Raw genomic sequence first — 27,500 nt, 5'->3', positions numbered from 1 at the left:
ATGTATCAAGGACTGGGTGTTGGTACACATAGCCACATGTACCGAACATGTGAGATGAGATTCTACTGTGTACGTTTTTAGAAACTGACAGTTCTACTGATCAGCACATTTCTAATGACATTGTCATGAGTTAACTAAATAAACCAGTGAAGTATAAAATTTACACATGATATGGTGTTGGGATCCAAATTATGATATGATATTGAGATCCAATGAAAAGTCTCTAAAATACCAAAACAGTAATTGGTAGCTTTGATAAGACACTGCAAGATCAAGCAGTAGGCTAATTTCCCGGCAAATCAATGTGCAAATTAACTTTAAGAAAATATCACAGTATGGTTAATGGCTAATCATAGTTTTTATAAAAACAAGTGAAACAAACCTGAAGCAAGGTGATAAATGGGCTGAAAGATTCTTGTGACGTTTCTCAAATCGGTTGTACTTTTTGATGTGATGCAGATAATCACGTCTGATGACAATTGTGCGCTTCATTTTCTGGCTCGCAACAATACCCGTCAGAATACGACCTCGGATGCTTACATTTCCTGTAAAGGGGCACTTCTTGTCAATGTAAGTTCCCTCAATGGCCTGTCAAGAGAATTATAAAATCGTTGCAGTCATCACAGACAGTTTTTTTTAAAAAGGAACTTCACATTTGCTACACATCAAGGTTTTTTTGTCTTGAATGAAAGTGTATTTATAAATACTTCAAGTATGTTGTTTGCACTTCCCTGGCGATATTATTGTTTTCCCTTCATTAAAGACAATTTGAGAGAACACAAAAAATTACTCAGAATCACTCCACAGAAATATTTTGAATCTTAAGCATTTTGTAACCCCTGAGAAAACAATAAAAAAAAAACAGAAAAAAAAAGAATCTTCCATTACAGTAGCTTTTTCTGTTTATTGGCAGTAAGTCTGAGGAATAATGGCTTCCATGCACCCACAAGTAAACCGAACTTACGTCTTTGGGAGTTTTGAATCCCAGACCAACATTCCTCACATATCGAAGTTCCTTCTTCTTACCAGGTTGACCCAAGACACGTTTCTTATTTTGAAAAATTGGTGCCTGCTTTTGATAGGCCCTCTCAGTCTGTAAAATATTATCAAAAGGTACAAACTTATTAAATGAAAAACATAAGGTCAACTAAAGGAGTTCATCCAGTACCAAAAGCATCAAACAACTAGGATATTTTTTCTCCATCCAGGGCTCCAAGTTCCCTTTTGGTCACCTTCAGCTGTAAAATGGTTGCCAAAAAAAATCATATCAATGGGAGCTCACTTCATGTTGTGTCACCAGCCTTTGTATGTTTGATAATTTGACCAAATAGCCATATATTTATTGATTTTTATTTCTAAATCTGTTGATTGCCAATTGGTGACTTTTGCCAAAATTTTAGTCACCGAATGTATTTTTCACTTGCCATGGCAATCAAAGTGGTCGTAACTTGGAGCACTGACATCCTCAGCTGGTTGTTAGCACTCACCACACAATTGCCCATGTCACGCGTCAAATTTTGTATAATCAGGGTTAGTTTGTTCACTAAGCTAAGGATGTACTCCTGGCTCTATATAATATTTTCCTGCTTCTATAGTTCTTACAAAAACTCAAATTGGCTTACTTGTTTTATATAACTTTTATTCGCATTAGTTAAGTCATATAGGACAACTTCACCTTGGTGCGGGCTTTAATAAACATGTTCTTGAAAACACAACCGAATTTGAAAATGGCAACTTTTGACTTCTTATATAGAGAGAACAAATTCGAGCAAATTTATACTTGAATGTATGTGTTTTTCTCAAACCCTTCGAAATGTGTGTTGATATCGTAGGAAACTTCATTTCGGAAAGAACACAGATCGACTTTAACGAAAAAACAGAACTAACCTAATAGTGCAAAAAACATAAGAACAATCGAGGGAAGCTAAACTTCGTTTCATGCGATCTTTATACAAAACATAGCCATAATTAATCAAACAGCACACATGCCGATGAAATGTTCTACTTATTTAGACGAACAAAAAGCTAAAAACGATGTTTTAATTCATCATGGGGCTTTTAAAAGTTAACCAACATACAAAATCGACGTTTCTGATATCAAGAATCGTTCAACTATAATCTAAAGGCGTGATTAAAGCAAAAGAAATCCAGATCGTTCGACACGAACCTGTTCCGCCATGATGCCACTTATAAAAGAGGAAGAACCACGTGGTCTCAAGAATTTTCCCAGCTGTCCTTGCTGTTTGTGGACATGGAGGCGAGTCTACGAAATCCATGATGGCGGCAAAAGTGAACGAAGAACTCTTTTGTGGGATTGACAACTAGTCCTTTCACTTTTGAGACTATCATCATGACAACAGCACGCAAAATGTGAGCAATCTAAGATTTTTAACATAATTAATCATTTTTTAAACTTAATTTACATGGAAAATGTATTTTCCTCCAGTTCTTTTGCGAGAAATTTGATCGTGCGCAGTTCTCATGTAAGCCCACTGACATTTGCGGCTTTACTGCCAATTATTACAGAGAGGATCGCAAATATTTGATTTCTTTTTTTAATTCAAGGAAGTGTCACGTTAAGGTCACGTAGAAGAAATTCATGGTATCTTTATTTGAATATACAGCTTACTTTGCACGAATGAATGATAAGAGTATAATTTTAGATTTGCTAATAGTCGGCATTAAAAAATTTAGGTCACAGGAGTAAAGGAAATAATTGTCCAATGAAAAAGCTCATGATTGTTTAACGCCACAGCGCCACAGAAAAATTGTGAAGAGAATTGTTGGGAGAATATGCATACCAATGCTAACTAGAAGTTTTAAGAGTTGCTTGATATAATTATCCAAATATTGTCACATTGTTAGGAGTTGTCAACCTGGCCTTTTGACAACTAGATCTTGGAAATGCTTGATTTTGGTAATGGTTACAAAATTGAATAAAAATCAATCACTTATGGATCTGTTTCCCTTCATAGCCTTGTCAGTGGAGATGTTTGCGGAAAGTTTAACACTCTGTTTGAAAGGGTGAGGAATATTCTCAAGAAAAACAAGGATTTTGAGGTAAATGATTTTGAGGGGAAATATTCAGGGATTAGGTGACAAAATCTCTGTGACATTTGGCAGCTTTTTGCTTGATGGAGATTGGCCTCAATTGAAGGCTCACAAGCTGTGCTGAGGTTTTGATATGTGGATCCAATTGGTTGCTGGTTGTCATTTCTATTTTAATTGTTCTCTGGATTCTCTTGTTTCACTTTGTGCCTCAAAAACCAATGGTTTGAACCCAAATAGGACTTGGAAGCAGTTAACCCTTCCACTTTCAAGAATTCTCATCAATAATTCTCCATACTGTCTATCTTACAATTCTTATGATGTTAGTTCAGATAATTTGGTATTGGATCAACTAATAATCCCCTTTTTTCGTCTTGTCACAAGTGTGAGACAAAGAAAAAATTCTGAGTCCCCATGAGGAATTGAACCTCAGACCTTCAGATTCCATGCTCTGATGTTGTATTTTGCCACCAATATACTTGTATGTACAAGCACAAAAAGGGAAACAGTAAAAAAAAGATTTTCAATATACACTCCAAAGAATAACATAAAATGTTTTATCTTGAACTCAATTACTCATGACTTGATTATTATGCAAATCCAATACATTTCTTTCCATTTTCATATAGATGTTGCTTTGTGTTGGAAGTTTCTTTGGATCAAGTGAAGAATCTAAAAAAGAGTGGGAAGGTTATCTAGCAGGAAACAATTCAGGTGGAATTTTTTTAATAACTTGAATGACTGAATTCAGTTAAACATAGTTATAACCATGAAATGGATGGTAAAGAACAGAGTGCTCACAAAAATTCCATTCATTGCGATAAAAATTTTACTTTATAGTTGATCATGTCCTCTTTAATAGTTTCTTGGTTTGATACTTGTAATTTCAAACTGAATTTAAGAATTCAATGTAAACTAAAAGTTTAATGTAAAGAATAATCAAGCCATACCTCTGTAGTAATGATGACCACAACTCCTCCTTCCCTTCATTTCAGTTCCTATCCCTACTTTTCTTCTTGGACCTACTGAAATGCATGAAGTGAGCTACTACTCTTCTGTTTCCCTCGAGAATGGTGGAGAGCTGTGTGAGAATGTGACATATCTAGGTAAGAATTCATGTGAAGCACTGGCTACACATAAAGGAATTGTGTTGGAAAACGTTAAATTATTTATATATTCCAATTACAAAGTTGCATTGGTTGGTAGTGGTGTAGTGTTTTATTGCTATTACATTGTAGAGTATTCTTTAAAATGATAAACCGCCAACAATCGAAAAACAAAAGGATTAACTCATACATACCTAATGAGGCAGATGTCTCAAGCTTGTGCATGCACATGTAATTTTTTGACATAAAATTTTTTTATTTGCAATTGCATGCAATTTTGGTATGTTTTATTTGCATTTTTTGGTTAATGTATACATGAGTGGTTAACTGTACACGCATAGTGTAAATTATTAGAAGTTTTTCACTGTGTTAACTTTTCATGATTACACTACATCTGTACTAAGATTGTGAAAGTTCTTCTCTTCTTTCAAGTCACTGATGTATGTGTGCTGTGACTACTTAGTATAAAATTATGTTACATGTGTATGTTATTATTTTCTTTATGAAATCTTAGAGAAAGTTATGCAGTGATGTTAATAGCCTTTCAAGAACTGTTATTCATTGAGTCACAATTGGTTTTTAAAAAACTGATATAAATACCATCTTTCTTACAACAAATGTATCATGGCTTGTATTTCTTCAGGTAGGAAAGGGATCTTGAAAACAAAATCAGGTTTGCAAATTGCATATCTGAGTGGACTGGAAAAATCTGAAGCCCCTGAGGTACATTGCATGCTGTAGAAACCGTTAAGTTGTAAAAATATTAGCCTTACACTATGTCCTTCCAGGGAGTGGATGTGCACTGTAATTTATTCTTGCCCTTGGAAAAAAGCTGGTCAGGAAGCCAAGAGTCTTTTGTGATATACATTAGGGCCCATAGATTTCACAAATAATTACATTTACCTACATTATAAGATCCTCCCATTTATTATCCCATTCATACATTATTTACATGTACATTCTTTAAGCAGTGTTTTCCCTCATATTTATTACATTTGAAAGAAATTTTAATTGAATTAATTGTAATTTTGATATAGGAAGGATGTCATTTTGTTGCGGATGATGTTACGTCACTGGAGTCTCTGTGCCAAGATGAAAGCTTCAAAGGGTTGGACATCCTCATATCATCATCTTGGCCAAAAGGAGTGTCAAACTTTGCTAATCAGCCTGTGAGTATGCTCTTATCATCATCATTATTATTAAGACAAGCTCTTCTGTCACAGTCACTATTATTATTATTATTATTATTGTTAATTATATAATAAGCTGCATAACATATGCATTTTGATTGGTTCTTACTTATGATCTGTAGAAGTATAGAGGCATTCAGTGTAGATGATGTTACCATCGACTCTTTTTTACTTCTTTATATATAAATAGACTCTATGTTACCATGGTTCTTAAAAGTAATGGATCACAGAATATGTCAAAATGCAGTTAGAACTTCTGTGACATACTCAGTTGTGCCTCATGTGCTACTTTTTTGTTTTCACCACATTTAGACGTCATGTGTGATCTACATGTGTTACTGAACATCTGCATGGAACATAGATGTTGTTAGTGAAGGGGTTCACATGTGGTTAACATGCCATGAATTAGTTTTTGATCATGTTGTCATGATCTGTAGGAGAGAGTTGATCCTGAAAAAAATGGTTCAGCACTGGTGTCCAGACTAGCACAACAGTTAAGGCCCAGGTATCATTTCACTGGTCATGAGGGAGTCTATTATGAGAGACCTCCATACAGGTGAGAGAAGGGTATTTGACAAGCACAGAAGTGATAACCCTGTGTGACATGTCAAATGAAAACCTTTTTCCATCAACCTAAAATCAATAACGTGTAATACGCTTCTACCAGTACAATGCTGAAAATGGAACTGGCCAAAAAGGGGTTTGGCTTGAACCCCTCTAACTAGAAATTCTGGCTTTTTCCTCAAACCTTTCTTTGAAAAAAAAGTTAAAGTGTAAGCTTCATTTGTACTCCATGGTTGATTTTCTAATGATCCCTTTTGGGTTGGGCAGAAATACACTGTATTTTCTACGACTGGGCGTAATGCTTAGCCGTCTGAAGTCTCCTTCGCATCCGTGGTTTGCTCTCGTCAGGCGACGCGTACTCTTCCTCAAGAAAGAAGGAGTTGCAGTGGTGGATCAAGGGGAAAGGTCGGGGGTATCTTTATTTCCCTCCTCCCTCCCCCCCCCCCCCCCCACCAAACTTGTGGTTATTTTTACCACTTGTCTGAAACCAAAATATTCTAACAACAGTATATGGTACACTTCTACTCAACTTGAAGTATTTAAAGTTATCTTATTTTGAAATAATTCTCCGCTTATTTAGGCTTTTTCGATCCTTTTACTTTCTTAACATTATTGCGAAGGACAAATAAGTTAGATCGATTTTCTGAAAGTATACCTTTGACAACTTTTTAAAATTAAAAACTGTGTAGATTTTTCGTGATTTACTGAAAACGTTATTTTTTTTTGTAGGAATTATCGGGTGTTGAGAGAATCCGCACAGCACGTGACACGTTTTATTGCCCTTGCCCAAGCTGGTAATCCACACAAGAAAAAGGTACATGAAAATACTTAATCATTTCTTTAATCACCTTTGATAGTTCGGGTGTTCATGTAGTTCAAGTTACAATTTAAAAAAACAAACAAGCAAAAAAATAGACAAACAGACAGACTTCTATTCTGTGAGCACCTCCATATGACTCCCTCTATACAAAGCACCCCACCACCCCCCTCCCCCCCTCTTCTTCCCCCTCCCTGTTTAAAAAAAATTATAAAGTGATATATCGTTTTATTGTTATTCATTTGGGCAAGGTAGCATTGGGGTACGAAATGTACTTTCAGTCAAAGACTTGTACCAATTTTGAACAACACAGATTTCCAGCCAAAGAAATGCATGCTGTTTACGGTATTCACTATATCTGGGTGTCAATTCTGTTCCCTCTGCTCTCTTATTCCTTGCAGTACATGTACGCGTTCAATATCGTGCCCTTGGTATCCATGGATAAAAACGAACTTGTCAAACAGCCACCAGATGTCACGGAGTGTCCTTATAACAGGTTAAGTGGTAGCAATGTGAACACAGCTGACCAAAATACAAATCTACAGTCTCAGGTGACCTCTTAAACCTTACTGGATAATTAAGTAAAAGTAAGACTGTAATGTGTAAAATCCTCAGGGACTTGTCACATTTAGTCGTTGCATATTCTAGTAATGAAGTACGGCAGTGTGCGTTAACACAATGTAATAAAAAAATTAATGTCAATATTTTTACCTGCGGATGAAAAACAGGTGAGGAGGCGAGCTGCAATAACAGTAATAATGATAAATTGAAACGAAGCCAGAAAGCACAGGTTCCAGTCCTTAACGGGAACGAGGAATTCACCAAAATTTTACTCGCTTTCATCATGAATAACAGTTCAGAAACGTCTAAGTGTATTTTGGTAAATTTCACCGTAGATTATTGGCTCACAGACTCTCAAAAGATATCTTTTTGTATTTTTTTAATACAAAAAGACTTAAGTCTAAATGGTGTCTACTTGTTTTATTGCAGGCCAGTGCCACAGGTCAGAACTTCTTTTTTGATATGAGTAACACAGGGAAGTCACAGGGACCTGGACAAAAACGACGAAGGGATCATGGTATCTGAAAATATATATAATCTGCTCTAAATCACAAGCTGGCCTTTTAGATTAACAGATATCTCTGCTAAGCTCAGTTTTGTGAAGCACGAGGCACTTAGGAGTCTTCAACCCTTCTATCCCACCCTCTCCCCCCTCCCCCAGGTTTCGTTGACAGATCGTTGGAACTGACTTGTATCACCAGCACCATATCCCCGCAACCCGCAAGGGCTCGAAGCCGTACTGCTCAAATGCTGAGCATTGGACAACTCGCTTCCCCCGTACATTTTGTTCGTAGCTCAGTAAATTCCCTTTTAGTCAATTGGAATGCAACTTCTTAACTAATACTCGAACCATTTTTCCGCTAACCTAGCTTGTACTTTGATCTTACATTAGGAATTCCGATAGCTTACAGTTTCGATTAGTTAAATTTTCTAGTCATTTACCCCAGTCTCGTAAATTTTTACAGGTGGCGAAGAAGGCGGTTCCAACAAACAGCCAAGACAACGTAAAGGACCACGTAAGTATGATCCCTTTGATTATTGCGATGTAGGAAAGAACGTGCTGTATTGGAGCAATACAAGACTTAAACTTTTTCTAAACGCAAGGGAGCTGTTAGATTTCTAGACAGTTGCGCAGTCGGGGACTGATTTCGAGAATTCTCCCAAACTCCCCCATTCCCCTATTCCCCCATCTCCATATCATATTTACTTTTATAGGAAACAATTTTTCATCTATTTGCACGAGATTTTTGGGACTAACGTCGCATGACTCATTTTGGCTTCTTTCCGTCCTCGTAGTCTTGAGGTCAGGTTGATCTAAGTGCTTTGAACTTCTCCTGGCTTTGGATTTGAACGCTTGGCCATATTTACTTTTTTTTTCCTTTAGCTCCCTTAAAAGGTTCCTGTTGGTTCTGCCTGGGAAGTCCTGAGGTTGAGAAACATTTGGTTGTCAGTGTGGGAGACGCTGTAAGTATGTTTCCGCTCAGAAGTCTCACCAGAATCTCTGACGTGACAAATTTTGAATAACGTGCAAGAAAAGTCCGTTCAAAGGCGAAACTTGGAAAACTTACGAGACTTACGAGACAAAATGTTTGTCAAAGTGCTGTGGTTCTATAACGTAAAACAACGGGAAAGCGCTTCAATAGACGTTAAATATCATTTTAGACCATGATCAACATAAGTACCTTCCCCAACAAAATGAATTCAACTTTTGATATGATTCTCCATTTGTCATCAGTCGTACGTGGCATTGGCTAAAGGAGGTCTGGTAGCTGATCATGTATTGATCTGTCCCATCGCGCATTTCGAATCAACAGTTAAATTGACAGAGGTAGGAAAGACCTTTTGACTTCTGTTTCCAAACCACGATTTAGATATAGCAACGCATGAAAGGCTTTTGAAATTTCAAGTATTATGAGCTAAAAGAAATTACTCAACGAAAAAGGTGGTGCAGCCTTTTTTGAACGTTTTCGATAACGTAGCTTTTGAAAAAAAGATTGAGCAATCAGATGTTAAGTTTCCATGAGGACTTGTCCCTAAGGTTACGCCGCCCAAAAAAGCCTAGATATTTAGCTAAGAAGGCTGTAGCTAAACGTGAGTCACAAATTTCGTCAACAAGGACAACCTATTCGTGATTGAGTATCCACGGAACACCGAAGTAGCAAGCGAGTTACTTACCCGCCCTGCCTCCCCCTTCCAATACACACTTTCTTACACAAACACAGGTTCTAAGTTCTAATACCTGTAAACGAAAAAAATAAACCAGCTGATTATCCCTGTTTTTTTTTTTTTATATTTTGTCTATTAACGTTTAATGCGTAGATTTTCCTTTTATGTAGGTTTAGATTAACTGACAACAATCCTAGTATGCCAATTAAGTTTCCCGCTATTGTTCTCCTGTCATGGAACCTTTTTACTCCCTTTGATTAAGTCTTTATATGGATTTACACGACAAATATCATTAGGTTAAGAATTAAATAAACCGGTCATAATTCCTCCACGGTCCTTCATTTTTGTGGGGGTGGGTGTGGGGGTTAATAGAGAGTACTCCTCCCTTTTTCCATTATATACTCTTTACTGAACTATGACTTAATTTTACAGCGCCGGTAAAGTAACGGTTCGACGCTGTACTGTAATATTGCAGTTCAACACTGAGTGTGATAAAACTGATAGTAGCCTCAACTCAAAATTACTTTTTTGTTTTATTACAGGACGTTCTCATGGAAATTGAAAAATATCCTTTATAGAGCGTGTTGGGAAGAATCTATGGTAGTTGTGATCTTTGATTGTCCTGTGTGAAAAAGTGTTCGAATTCTTAACACTAAAGCAGGTACAAGAGAGCGCTTCGAAAAATGTACCACAAAGAAGGCAAATCCTGTGTTATTTTTGAAAGGAATTATTACACACAGCACCTTCAACTTCAGGTAAAACTAGTATTCATCCGCGTAGTAACAAAAAGAAAAACACGAAAGGTAACCTGTAAATCATAAAAAGAAAAAAAAGAAAACGAGAAAAAAAAAAAAGGTCGTGTCAGAAGTGGGATTCGAACCCACGCCTCCATTTGGAGACCAGGAGACCCGGCCCAGTTAGTACTGGGAAGGAGATTATCCTTGAGTCTGGCGCCTTAGACCGCTCGGCCATCCTGACATTCGCTAAAATTCCAATATTTAATTTGTTATCTATAGGTTATACCAGTGCCTCCCACAGATGTTGAGGAGTTAAAAGACATTTTTAGAGAACACGGAGATTCCAATTCTCTTGCAATGAGGGACGTGCCTGCCAATACAGAGCTTAGTCAGGTGATGTGTTTATTTGATAATTTACAGGCTCTTTTACGAGGAGCTACAGGGCACAGGTCAGAACCCCAAAAATGACTTGGGAGCCAGCAAAGGAATAGGAAGAGCACCGGAAACAGGTGCAACATTAAAGTAACATGAGCAACAATAACAAAAAAAATAACAACAATAATGGTAATAATAACGATAATTATGATAATCTATGAAAATGATAACTTGAACGATATCAGCAACAACAAAAGCAGCTGCAATGAAATTACGATGATGATAATGCCCCGATCAATTCGAACTTTCAAACCTCTCCTCCCTCCCTTCGGCAACCCACGGGCATTTGACTGTCGTCTGTGCCTTGGGTGTGGGGAATTAAACCTTGCCTAGGTGGGATGGAGAATTTTGTGAACTAGCGGAATACACAGTGCACGACAACAAAAATACAAGTTACTGTAACAATAATTCGAAAACTTAACAGATAAAAAGTTAACCACAGTCTAATGAGACTTATGTGAAGCAAAGAAATCCTCGTAGAAAAGCTTCAGGATTAGGAACTGCTCAAAAGAAGCTCGAAATTGATGTTTTGACGGATTCGAACTCATGCCTCCCAGTGACTGTTTGAGTACGAATATCAATTTAGCTTCGAAGCCACATCATAAGTGTGAGCGACAGATTGTGCTAGTGTTATCCACTTTTCCGGATTAAGAGCGAGAATTTGGCGCTATATCAATATAGCACCCGCCAAATCAGCAGCATAAAGGTCGGTTTTTAGTACACGATGTGTCGGCATTGTGAGGTAAAGTTACATATAGAGAATTAAACAAATTGTCAACCTGGTTTGCAGCAAACCGGCTCTCCTTGAATTTAGCCAAGACTAATTTTATGGTATTCAAGCCTTGGCAAAAGAAGCAATCCTTTGAATTTCAAGTTTTCATAAATGAGCAGCCTATTCTTCGTGTTTCTGAGACCATGTTTTTGGGTGTTTTATTAGATGACAATTTGACCTGGAAATCGCATATATCCTTAACTCGAAATTGATGTTTTGACGGATTCGAACTCATGCCTCCCAGTGACTGTTTGAGTACGAATATCAATTTAGCTTCGAAGCCACATCATAAGTGTGAGCGACAGATTGTGCTAGTGTTATCCACTTTTCCGGATTAAGAGCGAGAATTTGGCGCTATATCAATATAGCACCCGCCAAATCAGCAGCATAAAGGTCGGTTTTTAGTACACGATGTGTCGGCATTGTGAGGTAAAGTTACATAGAGAATTAAACAAATTGTCAACCTGGTTTGCAGCAAACCGGCTCTCCTTGAATTTAGCCAAGACTAATTTTATGGTATTCAAGCCTTGGCAAAAGAAGCAATCCTTTGAATTTCAAGTTTTCATAAATGAGCAGCCTATTCTTCGTGTTTCTGAGACCATGTTTTTGGGTGTTTTATTAGATGACAATTTGACCTGGAAATCGCATATATCCTTAACAGCAAATAAATTATCCAAATCTATAGGTATTATTCATAAATCTAGGTTTTTTCTCTCTACTCACTCCCTTCGTACTTTATACAATTCTATGATCCTTCCATATTTGTATTATTGCAATTTAGCTTGGGCTGGTACCTATAAGTCAAACCTTCAAAGAATTGTAACCTTACAGAAACGTGCGTTAAGAATAGTAAGCAATTCTACATACATTGCCCATACTGGCCCTATTTTAAAGGAACTTAAACTCTTAAAATTTCATGATATCCATTCGTTTCAATTAGGTACTTTTATGTTTTCATTCGAGAACTCTACACTCCCTTCCAAATTCAATAACTTTTTTTTACTGAATAGTCAAATCCACAATTATAATACTAGGAATGCTCAGTCCTTCCGTTTGCCACTGTGCAGAACGAACACCAGGAAGTTTTCAATTTACTTTCAAGGTCCAAACTTTTATAATTCGTTAAATTCTGACATAACTAGTTCTCCCTCCTCCGCTTCTTTTAAAAGAAAGCTTAAAGAATTTCTTCTCTCTAAGTATTAGCTTCTGTAAGGCAGTAATTCTTAACTAACTTACTTAATATGTGTGTGCGTGTGTGTGTGTGTGTACGTGTGCGCGGTCAAAGTTAATTACCATAAGTCCATATTGTAATTCTAATATAAGATTAGTTATTTTAAGTGAGAAAACCTGACTTGTTATAAGCCTCGTGGTTTCTTTCAGGTTTTCTCGCCATTTATTTTCTGTCATCAATTTTCTTCATTTTTTTTTTTTCCATGTGTAAATGTCGTATATGGCAAATAAATATTGTATTGTATTGTATTGTACATATGAATCCTTATGGCGGTGCATGGGTGAACGGCAGCCACTTCAAAATCGAACGTAAGATGTTATCAACCCTTTGACCCCTGAGAGTGACCAGCATCTAATTTCTCCTCACAATATCACCCCTGAATCAAACTTTAAGGTTATGAGAATAAAGGAAATGATCACCAACTAATGAACCTCTTGATTGTTAAACCAATTCTCTTTGTCAGCACCTTAGGCAATATATGAAGAGCAGTGTAGAGAAAATGTGTACGGATCTTTGGGTGCAAAGGGTTCACAACTGACGAGTCTTGTGGGCTCGTTTTATTTTTTAGTTGGCTTTGTCGCCGATCAATTTGTTTGTATTGCTGTTTTTTGTAAGTTCTTTAATTTTGTGTTTACTTATTTTGTTGCAGATCGTACCAGTTGGAGCGCCCTATTTTGTGGTAGAATTCGACAACGAAGAGAAATTGCTTCACAGAGTATCTTTGAAGATGCCTCTACAGTTTGGAAGGTAGCTTTATCATACAATATCTCAGTAATTAATTCCTACGTTCGATGTAAGCATCAGAGACATAATCTTTGAGAAGGTTACTAGAGATTTTCAGACCTGTGTAAAGTGCGATATACAATATTAATTAACAATGCCCTGACATCAGTATCCTCATTCTCCATACTATTATCTACACAAATCGTTTTGTACTGCCCAAGAGAATTTGTTTAACAATCAAAGCTTATTTGGTTGGCAATCATTTCCTTTCTTTTCATGATCTTCATAAATAATTCAAAAATATTACTGTAAGGAGAAATTAAATACTGGTCTCTCTTAGGGTTCATTAATGGGTTTAATAAATGGAAAGCATAAAACCATCATAATCGTATCGACTGTGGCTTTTTAGAGGGAAATTATTTTATAAATTCTGACAGTGTTGTTTGGCTTTATCTCCGTCTCTTGTTTGTTAAATATAGGACAATTTTCTTTGGATTGTCGAAGACAAAATTAGCGTGCGTTTGTTTTCTTTACTACGCCCTTGGATTGGTGTAGAACCTATTGATCTGATGTGTCTTTCGTTCCTTGAACAGGGAAGTTGCCGCCAGTCCCGCTCTTCTCAACATGCCCGACAGAGTGGACTGGAAAGCTTGTAAAGTTTCTAAGGACGAGGAGACAAGGATGGCAGCCGTCTTTAGAAAGAAATTCCAACCTTACGATTTTAACTTGGAATAGGCAAAAGATAAAATCGAAAAAGGAATTGCTGATGAGGCTGGGCATGCTTTCATACAATCCAGACCCAAACAATCCAGACCCAAACATTAGGGTTTCCAGGAAATGCTTTACAAAGAAACGACGGATTTACGATGTTCGAGACTACAAGCTGTACGGCAGAGTAATCTAGTATTATTGACTGAGTTGATAACGTAAATTGGCCACCGTAAAGAAACGTCAGATTTGAAGCTCTTTACGGTGGTCAATTTACGTTATCAGCTCAGTTGATTATACTAAATTACCCTGTTATACTCTCCCTCCGACATAGCACCGAAGTTTCTTTAGAAACCTATTCCCTTTATACAACCTGTATGGTCAGATAACTGTAGAGATGATGGTAAATTCCCGATAGTTAGATCGCGATAATTTATGTTTATATGAAATGGACGAAATATTTCAAGAGATAAGTCGTCATTATCTTTAAAACAGAAAAAAAAAGCAATAACGCTTCGTGACCGGTCTTCTTTATAATTTGATAAAATAAATGATCAGATTCTTTTCATGAAACGAACTACCCGCTAAAATGTACCTCGCCTTTAACCTGTGGTAGTAAGGCCCTACAAGTGTTCAGGAGACAAGGCCGTGAATCCTGTCGAGCCTTGGATCTTTTCAGGTGTCTTTTCATTAATTTCGGTAAATACAGCTCACCCGTGAGGATATTTTCTTTCCTTGCTGTTGTTCTTTCCATGCAGTTTGGAGCCAGTAGGTCTATAATGACAAATGACAGTGAGCGTATCAAGAGAGGCGGATTCGGCCCTGGTGACTTCATTCGGCGATTAAAGGATAAATATTATTTTCCTATTTGTCTGTTTTTGTTGTTGTTGTTCGGTTGTTGATATTTTGTTAAATATTAGAATAGAAGAAGCGTTAAAAATGAGGTAAGACAGATGAATTTGATTTTGGTCGTCATTTTGGGATTGGTATCTAGTAAAATTGACTTCCTAAGCGGTCAGTTTTCTTTAAGAATTGCGCTAACACCGGGCCCACGCTACGAGCCGCTAACCAGTGATCTGGTAGATCCTCTGACGTTCACAACAGACGAAATGGCGGTTCGCGGAAAAGTGAATCGTTTTCTTTGCCAAAAACCCTTTCCCCCCACGGCAGGATATGTTTTTTTTTCTTTTTCAATCAGGAAATGAATAGTTCGTGCGCCTTTGGGGTCTAGCTTGGCTTTGCTTTCAAACCAAACGCTTTTTCTTCATTTTAGTGTGTCGTGATGAGAGATTGATGTTAAATCTGCGTACAAAAACCAAAGCAATCAAACGCGAGCGCAAACAAATAAGATTTTTTCGTTTAGGGTTACCGCGAAAAGGTCTCTACGGAGATCATGATTGCGTCTTAAGGGAAATTTGACCCCGATGATTTTCTGACTTTTTGAAGAGAGTATTTTTTTAAATAACTCGCGCACGTGTTGAGATTGATTCTAAATTTTATGAAATTGTTGACCTGTTAGGGTTTGGAGTATCGCCGCACATGAAAAGAAATTTGTCAATATCAATAAAGAATAACTGACAACAGTCATGGCACTTCAAAATTATTGTCAGACAGGCAACAACGCGCGCGCACAATAACCGAATGTAAAAATGGCTGGGTAGGATAGCACCTAAGAGTATTTTCCTCATTAACCCACGCACGTCTTGAGATTAACTTTAAATTTTCTGATAGTGTTGACATGTTAGGGTTTGGATTATCACAGCACATGAAAAGAAGTTTGTCAATATTGATTAAGATTAACTAGCAACAGTCTTGGCACCATGGAATTATTGTCAGACAGGCAACAACGCACAGCAACCGAATGTAAAAATAGCACGGAAGAGCATAGAGGAAGAGCAGCACTGCAAAAGATTAGCGCTATACAGGTGAGAAATTCCAAGAAAAAATGATTAAAGGAATCATATTCCAAGTTTTTGTCGTGGTACCATTTTAAAATATGTCGCTGGATAGTGATGTTTCTTTGCCTTCGTGTGTTTCATTTTTGTAAGGGCTGTTCGCGATTGTTTCACTTTGAATATAGTTAGCTTCAGGCATCTGATATGCTGGGGGACTACGTATTGGAAGTGATTCAAATCTACACTCCCGGACTCATTTGTGTTGAAGACTTGTTGCCTCATGTGTCCCTCTCAATATTGGCCTTAAAGATGGCATAGACATATTTGAAATTGGCACATTGGCAGAGGGGAAGGGGCGAGAGAAGATCGTAGCCGTCGTTCCTCCGAAGAAGTGTCCCTACCGATATTTCTGGGAGTGTCGCTAATTTATCAATTTATATTCACTGCACAAGCGAGTGTTTAACCCATAAAAGTTCATCAGTGATTTGCTTCCATAAGTTAACCTATCTTAAGGGACTCTTAACAAAACCTCGACTTCTTTAATTATCATCCAAGTTGAATTACGGCTAGGAGAGTCCCTTCTGCAGTCAAATTTGTAAGCTTTTATATGAAGAAAAGAAGTTAAACCAGGTCAGTCCCTCTTTCAGGGTATACCTTGTAGAAATCTGGTTGGGTATGAAACTCATTCAATTTTCCGTATGGATAAGCTATTCAGGGCAGGTACGTTCTCTTAAATAACATTGTCTGAATCGCTTCTTCTTTTTAATTTAACCAGTTTGAACTAATCACGAACCACCATTTTGTCGTACTGGACTTGGCATATCTGCGATTTGTCCCCTTGATGTTTAGGTTTTTGATCGGTTCTTTAACCCTTAACACCCTAACATCAGAATGCATATTCTGCATACCGTTCTCAATATATTTCCTAAGGTGATGACAAGGAGAATTTGTTTAACAATCAAGAGCTTCTTTAGTCAGTGATCATTTTCTTTATTCTCATGACCTTGATATGTGATTCAGGGGTGATACAGCAAGGAGAAATTAGATGCTTATCACTCTTAGGATGTAATGGGTTAAAGGCTGACGCGGGTCAGTCTCAAAGCAAACCTCGTGTTAGTACAGAAGGACAATCCGGGTTACGGTCAATTTATAATTATCAGCCTTAAGCACTTTTTTTGGACAGTTCTGCCGAAGTTTCAAATCGGCCCATGTTCACGAGAGGAGAATTGAAGTAAATAGCGACGGAATAGCGCTGCAAGACGCTTCCCTGCCCGTGGGAAGATTTAGAGCGAGTCGGGGAGAGTTGGCCGTGGGTTCTGGCATCCATTATCAGCACTGGACCCCTCACAGACCTCTCCCTAGCTCTCCTCGCTAAACGCTCTTTCCAGCGATCAAAGAAATGCCGGTTCCGATAAATTTGCCGATGCAATGCTCTTACATTGTGTGCATCTAACGCGTGGAGAAGTGGGGAAGGAGGCTAATTCTCTGATTTGAGTCAAACATTGTGTCAAACGTTGTTCATATTTTCTTTTCCTTTTATTTTCACAGCCAGTAACCAGAGATGATGTTTCGTAAAGTACAGAAGCTGTTCTTGCTGTCCCTGTTTGTTTTAATAGCAATTATTGTCCGTGAATTTTTTAAACTTGAATTCTTACGCCTCGTGAAACTAGCCGACTTTAGCAAAGATCAGTTAACACACGATCAGTTACCACTTGATCGATTAACAGCTGATAGATTATCACGTTCATCAAGTGACCGTGAAAGTTTTTTCACTGACTGGTGCCGACTTCAGCGGTCGAGTGTGGACTGGGAAGTATTGTCGGGAAGCTGTCATGACAAAATGGCTTGGACACAGCGTGAGTCCTCTTCAAAAAACAGAACAGACCCTGATAAGAGTTTTATCTTAAAGAAGGAAGTAAAAGCTCAAGGTAAACAGATATAAACACACCTTTCTGAGAAGCTGATTAATTTTGTAATTGTTTGGATGCTTTCAAGAATGTGAGTGTGAAAAGAGGCATTGGGTTGCAAGCAGGTTTTTATTTCTCTTTATTTATTCCATTGTTATTTGCTGTCATCATCTTCGTGCTTTCAAAAATGACGAGAAGAAATCGGTTCAACAACTGAAGATTTAAAAGAAGCATTTAATTTCCCCAGGGGAAAAAAATGGTCCGTTGTAAATTGCTTCCATAATGATGCCTACGAATACTACGCTTAAGTTTTCCAGTGTAAAATTCAGTCCTTTACACAAATGTTAAATTATTTTAAATTGGATGCACTGTAGATTGTATGTACAATTTTTGTATAGTAGAACCCGAAACCCAACACAATTTTTTCCAAAGCCTTTTTCCACTGTCACTCTGGCAGGATTTTGAGCAGGATTACTTAACCATCACAAAGCGGCAGATAACACTCAACTCAAGGTTTAATAATATGATCCTCTTGCCTCTTCCTCAAATATTTGATTTATTATTGAAAAAATATATTTGTGAGATTGCAAAAAGACCAAAGTATCTCCAACTGTTAATCGTTTAGATTTAATAAACTCCTGACACGAAACTGAAAAATGCATTACAACTAAAAACAACAACTTAACTAGATTTTTCACATATGTATGATCCATAAAGCCAATATAAACATTGTACTAGCAGATTTTTATTTCTTTTTTTCTTTTTATTTTCTTAACAAGTAGTGAGAAGCTCTTAAAAATTTAAATAGTTGTGATGGCTATGATCATAGAAAAATTAATGATGATTATATACTAGAAATAATTTTAATGCAAATTATAATAATGACAAAAATAATGATGATTAAAATAATGATATCATTAATGGTTATGTTGATAATAATAAACTCAAAGCAATCTGATTTGGCGTCGCTAAATTTACTCTCAATACTTTTCAGGCGAATTTAGTCGCTTCTTTATCCAGTCCGTGACCAAAAGTGGCCAGCTTAAGGAGACTGGGGGAGATTCGTGGAGAGTTCACATCAGACAAGGTCCAGCATCCTTAACACCGATCGTGGTCGACCATAATGATGGAACATACGAGGTTCTGTTTCTTGCACTGGAGCCTGGGAATTACTCGGTCCAGGCTATTCTGGATTTCACGCTTTGCGATGGCTTTAGAGATCCACCGGAGGATTGGTACATAAAAGGTTCTCTTTTTATATGTAAATTCAGCATCGCAACTGGCAGTTGCTGATGTGGGAATTTCGTTCTAAAGGTCTTGCGGTTCATTGACAAAATGAAATAACAAAATCACTTCCACGCCTTTTCTCCTTTTTTCTTAAGGTGACATTCAAGGCCACAAACAGGAGACTGGTATCCTGGGAGATACTGACCATGATTTTATTGAAGCACCGCTTCAAAGTGGAAAGCCGATCGAGTTTTATATCAAAGAGTGCAATAAAACAAAAGGTAATAATGTGAATCATTTTTACCAAGAAAATAATTTGCTTACTGCAACTTTTTTTTAAACAACGTAAGAGCGCAATATTTTCAGAAAGTAATCATGAACCCCGAACATCAGTATGCATATTCTCCATACTGTTCTCAATACATTTCCTAAGGTGCCGACAAGGAGAATTTGTTCAACAATCAAGAGCTTCTTTAGTTGCGGATCATTTCTATGTTCTCCTAACCTTCATTTCTTGATTCAGGGGTGATATTGTAGGGAGAGATTAGATGCTAGTCGCTCTTAGGATGTCGAACCTTCAGGAAATGAAAAGTCTGTGATGCTCCATCAGCGAGTCACAGTGTATTGTAAATGTAGCTAGGCCGTTACTTTAACGTACTATGTACAGGTTTCTTCAAGTACATCCAGCCATTTCTAAGTCAATCAAGTAAAGAAAGTTTCTCCCAGTCGTCTTGTGACTTTAATTGTTCCTTGGTGTGGAATGGCTTTGGGCGATGGGTCAACAGCATTTGGAAACAATACATGCCTGAAGGTTGGCGAACTTAGTAATAAAACTAATGACTTGATAATGTTAATTTTTCCTAAACGTTGATGTCAGTTCATGTTCGATGCTTAAAAAGTTTGTTTGGGACGTAAGTTACCACCGGAACTTTTTTCAGGTCTCCTCAACAACATCCTACTAAACACTACGATATGCGAACAATCTTCAAACTATTGCATCGAGAAGAAAGAAATTCTTTTGAGTCTCCCCATTCCAAACTATGGTCTGATTATTTAAACCGTTTTTCAGCAAAACCGCGTCCCAAACAATCCTCAATTTAGCCGAACCTTTCATATGAACAGTTACATTTGTGAACAGTGTCAAGAGGGCCAAAAGCTAACAGTAGAAGGACATTTTTTTAATGAAATCAACCCTCTTATAGGGAGAGCCTGAGGCCCACTGACTGCGTTAAACTGTGGTTTGGGTTGGACTTCGTGTAAATAAGCGGCCCATATGTGTTTATTTCTTCTTTTTTTTTTTTTTTATCAGAGATGCAAAAGGCACAATATGCGGAAAAACGTCTTAAGAGAAAATTAGATGATCTAATGTTTTATGGGGATTCCACAAACGTGCATTTCCATTCTCTTGCAATGAGAAGTCAGCTTTGTAAGAAAATGTTTCATACCTGCGGGAAGAAGTACATGTGGACTTATGATGTGAGTGGAAAGAAACTTTTGCTTATTTATAATTTGCTTATCAAAAGTCTTTCGTTTGTTGATTTGAATTTGGGATCAATCCTCTTGACACAGAACCTCGAAAAAGTTGGACGAACTAAATAATGAAAATAAAATTGACACCGAAACACTCTCTTCGTTTAGAAGATTAAAGCAAAAACATCACTCTAATTGGGCGTATAGCCAGTTTTTTTGGTTGTTTATTACCAACTTGTAGTTGATAATACATTTAAACTAGGTTCTATTTTCTGCTTTCGAATTTTTTGTTTACTTTGTTTGTTTCGTTAATGAAACAGTATCTACCTTGGGAACATTATTTTTGCAAATTTGAAATTAGTGATGGTAATGGACTGGGTGGGATCCAACTTGGTCTGAGATCCTTTGAATGATTCACGAAAACGGACGACCGCTAAGCGGGAGTCGACTTGTTTATTACGAGTATAATTACAGGTAGAACTGGACGCCACGAAATTTTGTTCCCTCTTAGTCAAAACTAGCCCTTGGTTATACTTTTCATAAAAAAACAACAGTTAACTCGACGATATTCTTGACAACAGCGTACGTACACGACGGGTACTGTCCAATAACAGATGCATGATATACAGACTGTCGAATTACACAGTTCAATTATAAGCTTGAAGCCCATACTTTACTACTAGTGCTCAAATCGGGCTGGTGATAACCAATCATGTTCGAAAATTTTGTAGTGATTTTGATTAGCCGAAGTAGATTTAGATGAGAAACAAATTATTAAATTATGTCACGGCATTTTTGTCAGCTAATCTCTCTGTTGGTAAGATTTTTTTAACGTTTCCATGACATATATTTGTTCTCATATTCTTTCGAAGTTTTATCTCTTGGTTTTATGAAGCATTAAAAAGGATGACGCGAGCGCCCGTTGTGTATCTTTGCAGGCCTCCTGGAAAGGAAGCGATGATAGAGATTTCAACCAGACTATTGTCCTTGAGGGGATCCAAAAAGTCTTGGACAGCCTTAACATGACAGGGAATCAAAGCGTTTTCTTTTTTAACGTCGGTATACATTACTCACTATCGCTGAACTTTACAGCTTACCAAATGCTGATTGATAGCATTATCGAGATACTAAGGAGAGACACTGGTACTGAGAATGAAGGCGCGTTGAGTAGCCGGGCACTTTCCATTTGGCGAAGTAACGCGGCTGTAGAGGCGGAGCGTTTTAAAGACTGTTTCCCGCAAGTGAACTATACCGCATGGAGATTCTTTACCAATCAGGTAATAATACAAATTGAAACATCAAATGCCTTAATCGCAAACATGATCAAGACTATTTTGCTGACCAGTGAAAGGACGTATTAGTACGCGCGCGGGTCAAGCAAACGTACTGAGAAAAACACTCATCAGAAAACTTTGTAATGTACGGAGACCAGCATTCGAAATCTTCATTTATCGGGGGGGGGGGGACTTAATGGGGATCAGTAATCGTCAACATAGTATAAAAGGGGGGGGGATACCACAGAAAATTGATCGCCAATTAAGTGGCAATGAGGGGGAATCATAAGAATATTTAAAACCCGTCTGGGGGATATCAGGTAAATATTTACCGTGACACCGTGACCAAAATCTTCCGAACTCCTCCCCCCACTCACCCCAGGTTGTATACAATGACCGGTCTCTAAACTGGGGATACACATTCAAGACGACTGCGTCAGTGAATGCTTGGCATGTAAAACGATGGATGGTTGGCATGTGCACCCCAATTTTTTTTCCCATTTGTTTCAATTTCGTCTTCCAGAGGACTTTGTGATAGAATGCTAACTGTCACTTGACATCAAAAACTTTGCCATAACAACTGAAAAAATCATGGGACTGAGGATTGCGACAATGTCTGTTACGTAAACAAACTATTAATGTTTCAAATTTGTTTATAACATTTTGCCTAATTTGTCTCATCTCTTCCTTGCTTGCCTACTTTGTCTACGATTCAGAGGAATCAGCTGTTCCATACTTATGCTACAGACGCTATGTGTAAGGCAGGAATCCCTGTTCTTGATATTTACCCGTTGACCACTGCTTGGCCTGAAGGCACCCGTGATTCCATGCACTACATTGATAAACCATTGGTGCCTGCAATTAGAGCTTTGGAGCGATTTCTTACTGAAGTATCACTGAGATAACGGAGTTCTTCAGTGATGCCTTACAGACCGTGAGAAAGAGAGGATCATACTGTTACCTTCTATAAGAGAGGATCACTGCTTTAGTTAAGCCATAACTCTCTTGTTAAGATGTTTCTTTGCCTTTTGATTAATACAAATAGATTACGTTTTTATCAACTCAAAGGGCGTTTTCCCACAGTTGCACAATAGCTTGTGGATCTTTCCTCGCATTCAAGTCATCTTAGTCCAATAATAATCATCATCTTTTCCCTAATGCATTAAAGCCGTTCATTTTCAAGCAATATTCTCGAATACAATGTTGAGGTTTGCCCAGGAACTGGCATAGACATTTCATACCTGTTAGCCTTAGCTTGCTTAAAAAGTCATCTCGATACGACTCCTTATTTTGTCCTTAGTAAGCGACAGGGCCTCTATTAACATGATATAGTTGTCTCCTAACCAAAATCACGTGCAAGTAGTTTCATCTTTAATTTGTTAGGTGACCATTGTTGGACTTCTGTGGAATGTTCAGCTGTCTTTTGTAACATATGCTGCACAAGCCAACACATTTCCCATTTTGATCGCACAAACGATACCTCTAAAGTGATGATACCATAAGATTTAAGATCTTCATTATAAAACCATGCAGACTTTTTTGTTTAACACCTGTTTATTGTAATCAAGTCAGTTATAACATAGATATATTCCACAGCTTTCTAGAGGTCGTTAAGCCTCTGAAAATCTGAAATAATGGCATGTAACTTAAATAGAAATAATCTGATGGGTTTCGACAGTAGTCGTTTATATCACCGGCAGTCTACTGCAACTTACGAGATTTTTATGGCCCCTTACATGGTTATAGTCGCTTATATCACCATCAGCAGCCCCTTTTGAACAAAAGAAGTGTTATATATTTGGAGTCAGGTGTTATGTGAAAGATAAACTGACCGTGCTTTTACGAAATAACACAAATTCCTCTCTTTTGTGGGGGAGGAGGTGGTCTGTTTGCGAGAGCAACAATTTGTTTCTGAAGCTCGACAATTTGGTCATTTCTTTTTTCCATTGACTGCCGCATCTGCTCCATTGACTCCTTAAAGGTTTGATTCTGCTGGACAATTGCCTCTCGATCCTTTCGCAGCTCCTCCATGTTTGCTGTCATCATATTGTGCATTTGCTCCCTTTGGGCTTCCATGTCCGCTTTAAACTGCTCTTCCAAGCGTTTCCTGTCTTCCTCTTGCTTAGCTTTCAGAATTTCCATCTGGAACACAAAACAAAATTCGATAATTGACATCTAAAACATTTTTAAGCTTATGTCTACTCAATCTTTCAATTGAACTGGAGCATAGGAGAAAATGGCAATTAATCAGACTTGTGGGGGGGGGGGTGGAATAGGGACATCGGTAGAATGGTATTAGTATTGCACAAACATGGAAGTAACCCACGAAAAAGTGATCACGGATGATGTGCTAACACTTTGTATGTTACCTTCAAGTAACACCCGTGTAAAGTAAAGAAACAAAGCAAAGACAACAAAAAACAACAGCAATAACGGCAACAAACAAAATCACCCAATAAACCAAAAAGCAAACGAAAAAAAAAAACAGATACGAGGAAACCCACCTCTTTTTCTTTTGCACGCCGCTCCTCTTCCAACCGAGCATTCTCTTCCTAGAGTTCAATCATAAATCATTTCGCATCATTGATATAGGTTACAATCGGTATTTCAATGAAAACCAACTTTTGCCGCAAATGCAGTGGGATTTGTAGCATATTCCATAAACCATGTTTTTACCATTACTATTAAAATTTTTGTAATCACCAATCGTCATCATTAATATCACTAATTTTTACATAATATACATAATCTGCACAATAAAGAAAAATTTCAGACGATAAATTGTGCTTTAAAAGCTTTATATAATTTTAAAACTGAGGTAAGAACATACAGCAAGAAAAACACGACGCCTCCGACAAAGGCATGATACCAAATCCTGCTTTTGTTTTTCCAATGTTAGCGCTCGAGGCAAGCTTGTACAATTACCATTAAGCTGCTCTACTGTAACTCCACGCTCGACAAATGTTTACCCTCAAATTTTTTTACACAAGCAAAAGAAAACAAATTTAGGGAGACTGATCGAAATAAAAGACATAATCAGGTAACACGTAGGTATGTGCGTGGGCAATAGTATCTCTTTCGCTAATTATTAAAAGTGTCACCTCTATTCGTTGTCTCTCTTGCTCCTGACGAGCCTTTTCTTGTCTTTCGAAAGCCAAAGACTCGTCGAAGTCTTTCAGCTGTTGTAGATACGCCATGTGTTTCTCCATCTCTGCCTGCATTTCCTACAATGCCCAAATAAGAGTTTAGAAGACTTATCTGGCTTCACGAATAAACATAGGGATTTGTAGGGATATGTCCTATAACTTAAATCCGATTATTCGTTTTGCCGATGGTTTGCTCACTACTTTGCTTATATCTTGCTCGACTGCACTGGACTGATTTGAACGTTTTCAACTGATCAAAACAAATCCCACATACACCTACCGGATGAAACTCGTAAAACACTTGAGCGCAAATGTCCTTGGCTCCCTTTGCGTCACGTTTAAATCCCTGTTCAATTGCTGAGTAGCCACCAATGATCTGAGCAAAGCTCACTGATGCTCCATCCTTGCCGCTTAGCTCCCTCAGAATAGGGTCCAAGTGTTCTTCTTTCAAGCCCCTGAGCAATTTATGGCATTGTTCTTTCGTTTGTCGATTGTTCTCATCCTGCCATCGTTTCAACGCCTCGTTCATACTCTCCTAAAAAGAAATAACGATGCTTATTTCATAAGAATGTCGTAGTTTTAGTATGAAACGTAGGCGTCCTCAGGACACTAAAGTACTGAGTGTTCCTAACAGGAGCTGCGCTTATGAACCTCTGAGCCAATACTAACTCATGAAAAACTGCTGATTTGCCACACCTGTACTCAAAATGCCATTGGATTTATGAACTACCCACGGATGAATATCCTTCAATCTTCAAAAGCTTGTTAGGTCATTATGTGAGAAAATTTTTATGATCAGCACATTCATAATAACACTGTAATGTTGCAGTCGTACCATGAGCTCATCCAAATACTTCTCGCTACTCGAGGCGGAAACTCCAACAGTTTCTTCCTGAAAAATCCTCATGCTTTCTCCAATAGCTCTTTCCTGAACCTGACGAATGTTATCGCTGTCACAAGGCAGTAAACCATCCAGCTCTGACGTCATTACACTTTCATACACCTTTAAGGCGGCATGTTTCGCCTCAGTGCACTTAGTATGCACAAAGGTCTCCCACGCACTCTGCACACTGGGTACTGTGCCAGGAGTGTTCAAGGCAGAAACGTAAATATTAACGAGAGCTGCTAGAGCTATGATTACAAAAAGATAAAAAATTAATTTCAGTGAAAAATTATATTTAATTAATTGCGTAGTCAAGATCAAAGGGAAAAATAATTTACGGTCACTAAAAATCTTTGACGGGTATGACAAAGGCGGGTTTTCCATCTCAAATTTCGTCTTTTTTGTACAAATTCTACAAAGTTATAAAACGTTATAAGCTTAGATTTTATGGGATTTATGAAAAACGCAAATTTTTGAGCTGTACTCTAAAAATTCACACTCAGAGCTATTTTTTATAATCAGAAACTCTGGACATCTGGCGCTAAAAAAGCTGTCTGCATCTATGATCAATTTTTCTGATGACTATTTTCCATATAAGGCAAAGTCACAAAATAAACGGAAAAAAGGTGTCCTTGCTTGACATGAATGACTCTGAAGGAAATGATCCCAATTCAAATCCCAAGGCCTTTTCGTTGAAAATAAGTTATGAAGTAAGGATCTGATTTTCATTTGTCCTGGATTTTCAACTAGGCCGTGAGAGGTCATACTGTGCACTGCGTCCATTCCCTTGATGCCATATACTCATTAGAAAGTTTCAATTTAGTTTGCCTGAATTAAGTAGATTCAGGGCGCAGGAGGGGGGGGGGAGGGAGGGTAAGGGGGAGAGGGCTGAGGAATCCACCTACCTTCACCAGTTACGTATTCTCCATCGTTAAAACTGCGCTTAGGTGATAGCTTAGACCTAAGCAGCGCCTTGAACTCCTGAACTCCTCGGACAAATGACTTGTTCACGTCTTGCTGCACCTCGTCTCTGTTAAGGTTCAACACCACTTCCGGGTCTGATGAAGGCGGAGGAAGCTTGAAAGCGTCAAACCCAGGGAAGAAGTTCAAGATACTCTCTGCCACTTGATTTGATTGGTCGCCTTTTGAAGTTGGATCGGACAAGAAAACCTAGATGCAACAAAACTAACGTCAATTGAATTGCTTCCGTATTGAAAGATGACAGCCGTACTTCAGAACTGAAAAGCAACTCTTCGTAATGAGCACTGTAGCTCGTGAGCGTGTGTTTTTCCTTCCTCTCTCTACTGTTCAATCTGTTAAAACAATGAAACTCATGCCAACGATCCTGAGTTTTCCTTAATGGCATTATCCAATAAAAGTACTGTACAGTAAAAGTGGAATTCATGCCTCAATGACATAATACTTATTAATAAGTTACCTCGAACAAATTGGCATAAAGTTATCCTTGAAAACAAACTTTATAAACCCACCCTTGTCAGGAAGTAATCCTTGATGCTGTGACAGTCCTTTGGAAGAGACAGCACAACATCTCTTAGCAGCCAGACGAAGAAGGGAAATGTTTTATGAAATTGATTTGCATCAGCTTGCAGACTTTCTCCACCAACTGGATCACTCGTTTG

The 27,500-nt window shown here is 37.9% G+C and overlaps 4 protein-coding genes and 1 non-coding gene across 5 annotated transcripts in view; 2 read left to right on the top strand and 3 right to left on the bottom strand.

Annotated features, from left to right (window-relative positions):
- Positions 1-2,210, bottom strand: part of LOC113684139 (small ribosomal subunit protein uS17) — a 2,798-nt gene extending 588 nt beyond the window's left edge. Inside the window, exons 1-3 of the mRNA XM_027201480.2 lie at positions 2,168-2,210; positions 965-1,093; positions 383-588 (exon numbers count right to left, since the gene is read on the bottom strand). Coding sequence (XP_027057281.1) covers positions 383-588; positions 965-1,093; positions 2,168-2,179 — 347 coding nt within the window. The 5' untranslated portion in view covers positions 2,180-2,210. The remainder of the gene's footprint in view (positions 1-382; positions 589-964; positions 1,094-2,167) is intronic.
- Positions 2,211-2,244: 34 nt separating this feature from the next.
- On the top strand, positions 2,245-15,016 carry LOC113684143 (pre-mRNA splicing factor CWF19L1). The gene is made up of 18 exons (XM_089200488.1): positions 2,245-2,370; positions 2,976-3,060; positions 3,678-3,762; positions 4,044-4,154; positions 4,798-4,877; positions 5,192-5,323; positions 5,782-5,900; positions 6,638-6,722; positions 7,127-7,276; positions 7,716-7,803; positions 8,252-8,302; positions 8,671-8,750; positions 9,022-9,114; positions 9,995-10,017; positions 10,114-10,207; positions 10,469-10,582; positions 13,277-13,374; positions 13,944-15,016. The coding sequence occupies exons 1-18, from the start codon at positions 2,351-2,353 to the stop codon at positions 14,083-14,085; spliced, it is 1,650 nt and encodes a 549-aa protein (XP_089056614.1). The 5' UTR covers positions 2,245-2,350; the 3' UTR covers positions 14,086-15,016.
- On the bottom strand, positions 10,312-10,430 carry Trnal-caa (transfer RNA leucine (anticodon CAA)). The gene is made up of 2 exons: positions 10,393-10,430; positions 10,312-10,357 (listed from the first exon to the last, which is right to left on the bottom strand). It is a non-coding gene; the product is annotated as a tRNA-Leu (tRNA).
- Positions 15,017-15,881: 865 nt separating the features above from the next.
- Positions 15,882-24,316, top strand: LOC113684132 (uncharacterized). Its single transcript, XM_027201468.2, has 8 exons — positions 15,882-15,983; positions 17,502-17,881; positions 18,855-19,106; positions 19,243-19,368; positions 19,755-19,898; positions 20,397-20,563; positions 21,496-21,834; positions 22,548-24,316. Exons 2-8 carry the CDS (start codon positions 17,515-17,517, stop codon positions 22,734-22,736), a joined length of 1,584 nt encoding a protein of 527 aa, XP_027057269.2. The 5' UTR covers positions 15,882-15,983; positions 17,502-17,514; the 3' UTR covers positions 22,737-24,316.
- LOC113684133 (guanylate-binding protein 6) overlaps positions 23,367-27,500 on the bottom strand; it is a 10,325-nt gene continuing 6,191 nt past the window's right edge. The window contains exons 5-11 of the mRNA XM_027201469.2: positions 27,351-27,500; positions 26,766-27,030; positions 25,813-26,108; positions 25,258-25,512; positions 24,933-25,055; positions 24,336-24,383; positions 23,367-23,973 (exon numbers count right to left, since the gene is read on the bottom strand). The exon at positions 27,351-27,500 is cut by the window's right edge and continues 46 nt beyond it. Of these exons, the coding sequence (XP_027057270.2) occupies positions 23,671-23,973; positions 24,336-24,383; positions 24,933-25,055; positions 25,258-25,512; positions 25,813-26,108; positions 26,766-27,030; positions 27,351-27,500 (1,440 nt within the window). The 3' untranslated portion in view covers positions 23,367-23,670. The remainder of the gene's footprint in view (positions 23,974-24,335; positions 24,384-24,932; positions 25,056-25,257; positions 25,513-25,812; positions 26,109-26,765; positions 27,031-27,350) is intronic.

The sequence above is a fragment of the Pocillopora damicornis genome, chromosome 3, assembly GCF_964200805.1.
Source record: "Pocillopora damicornis chromosome 3, jaPocDami1.2, whole genome shotgun sequence".
Taxonomy (NCBI): domain Eukaryota; kingdom Metazoa; phylum Cnidaria; class Anthozoa; order Scleractinia; family Pocilloporidae; genus Pocillopora; species Pocillopora damicornis.
The sequence above is the reverse complement of the archived record's forward strand: the minus strand, read 5'-3'. Positions and strand labels throughout refer to the sequence as shown.

Bases quoted from the DNA above. Each gene is read 5' to 3' on its own strand.
- LOC113684143 (XM_089200488.1), top strand. From the start codon at position 2,351: ATGACAACAGCACGCAAAAT. The intron at 6,723-7,126 runs GTACATGAAAAT...TATTCCTTGCAG, and splicing joins GTAATCCACACAAGAAAAAG to TACATGTACGCGTTCAATAT. The intron at 10,208-10,468 runs GTAAAACTAGTA...TGTTATCTATAG, and splicing joins CACAGCACCTTCAACTTCAG to GTTATACCAGTGCCTCCCAC.
- LOC113684132 (XM_027201468.2), top strand. From the start codon at position 17,515: ATGATGTTTCGTAAAGTACAGAAGCTGTTCTTGCTGTCCCTGTTTGTT. The intron at 17,882-18,854 runs GTAAACAGATAT...AATACTTTTCAG, and splicing joins GAAGGAAGTAAAAGCTCAAG to GCGAATTTAGTCGCTTCTTT. The intron at 19,107-19,242 runs GTTCTCTTTTTA...TTTTTTCTTAAG, and splicing joins GGAGGATTGGTACATAAAAG to GTGACATTCAAGGCCACAAA.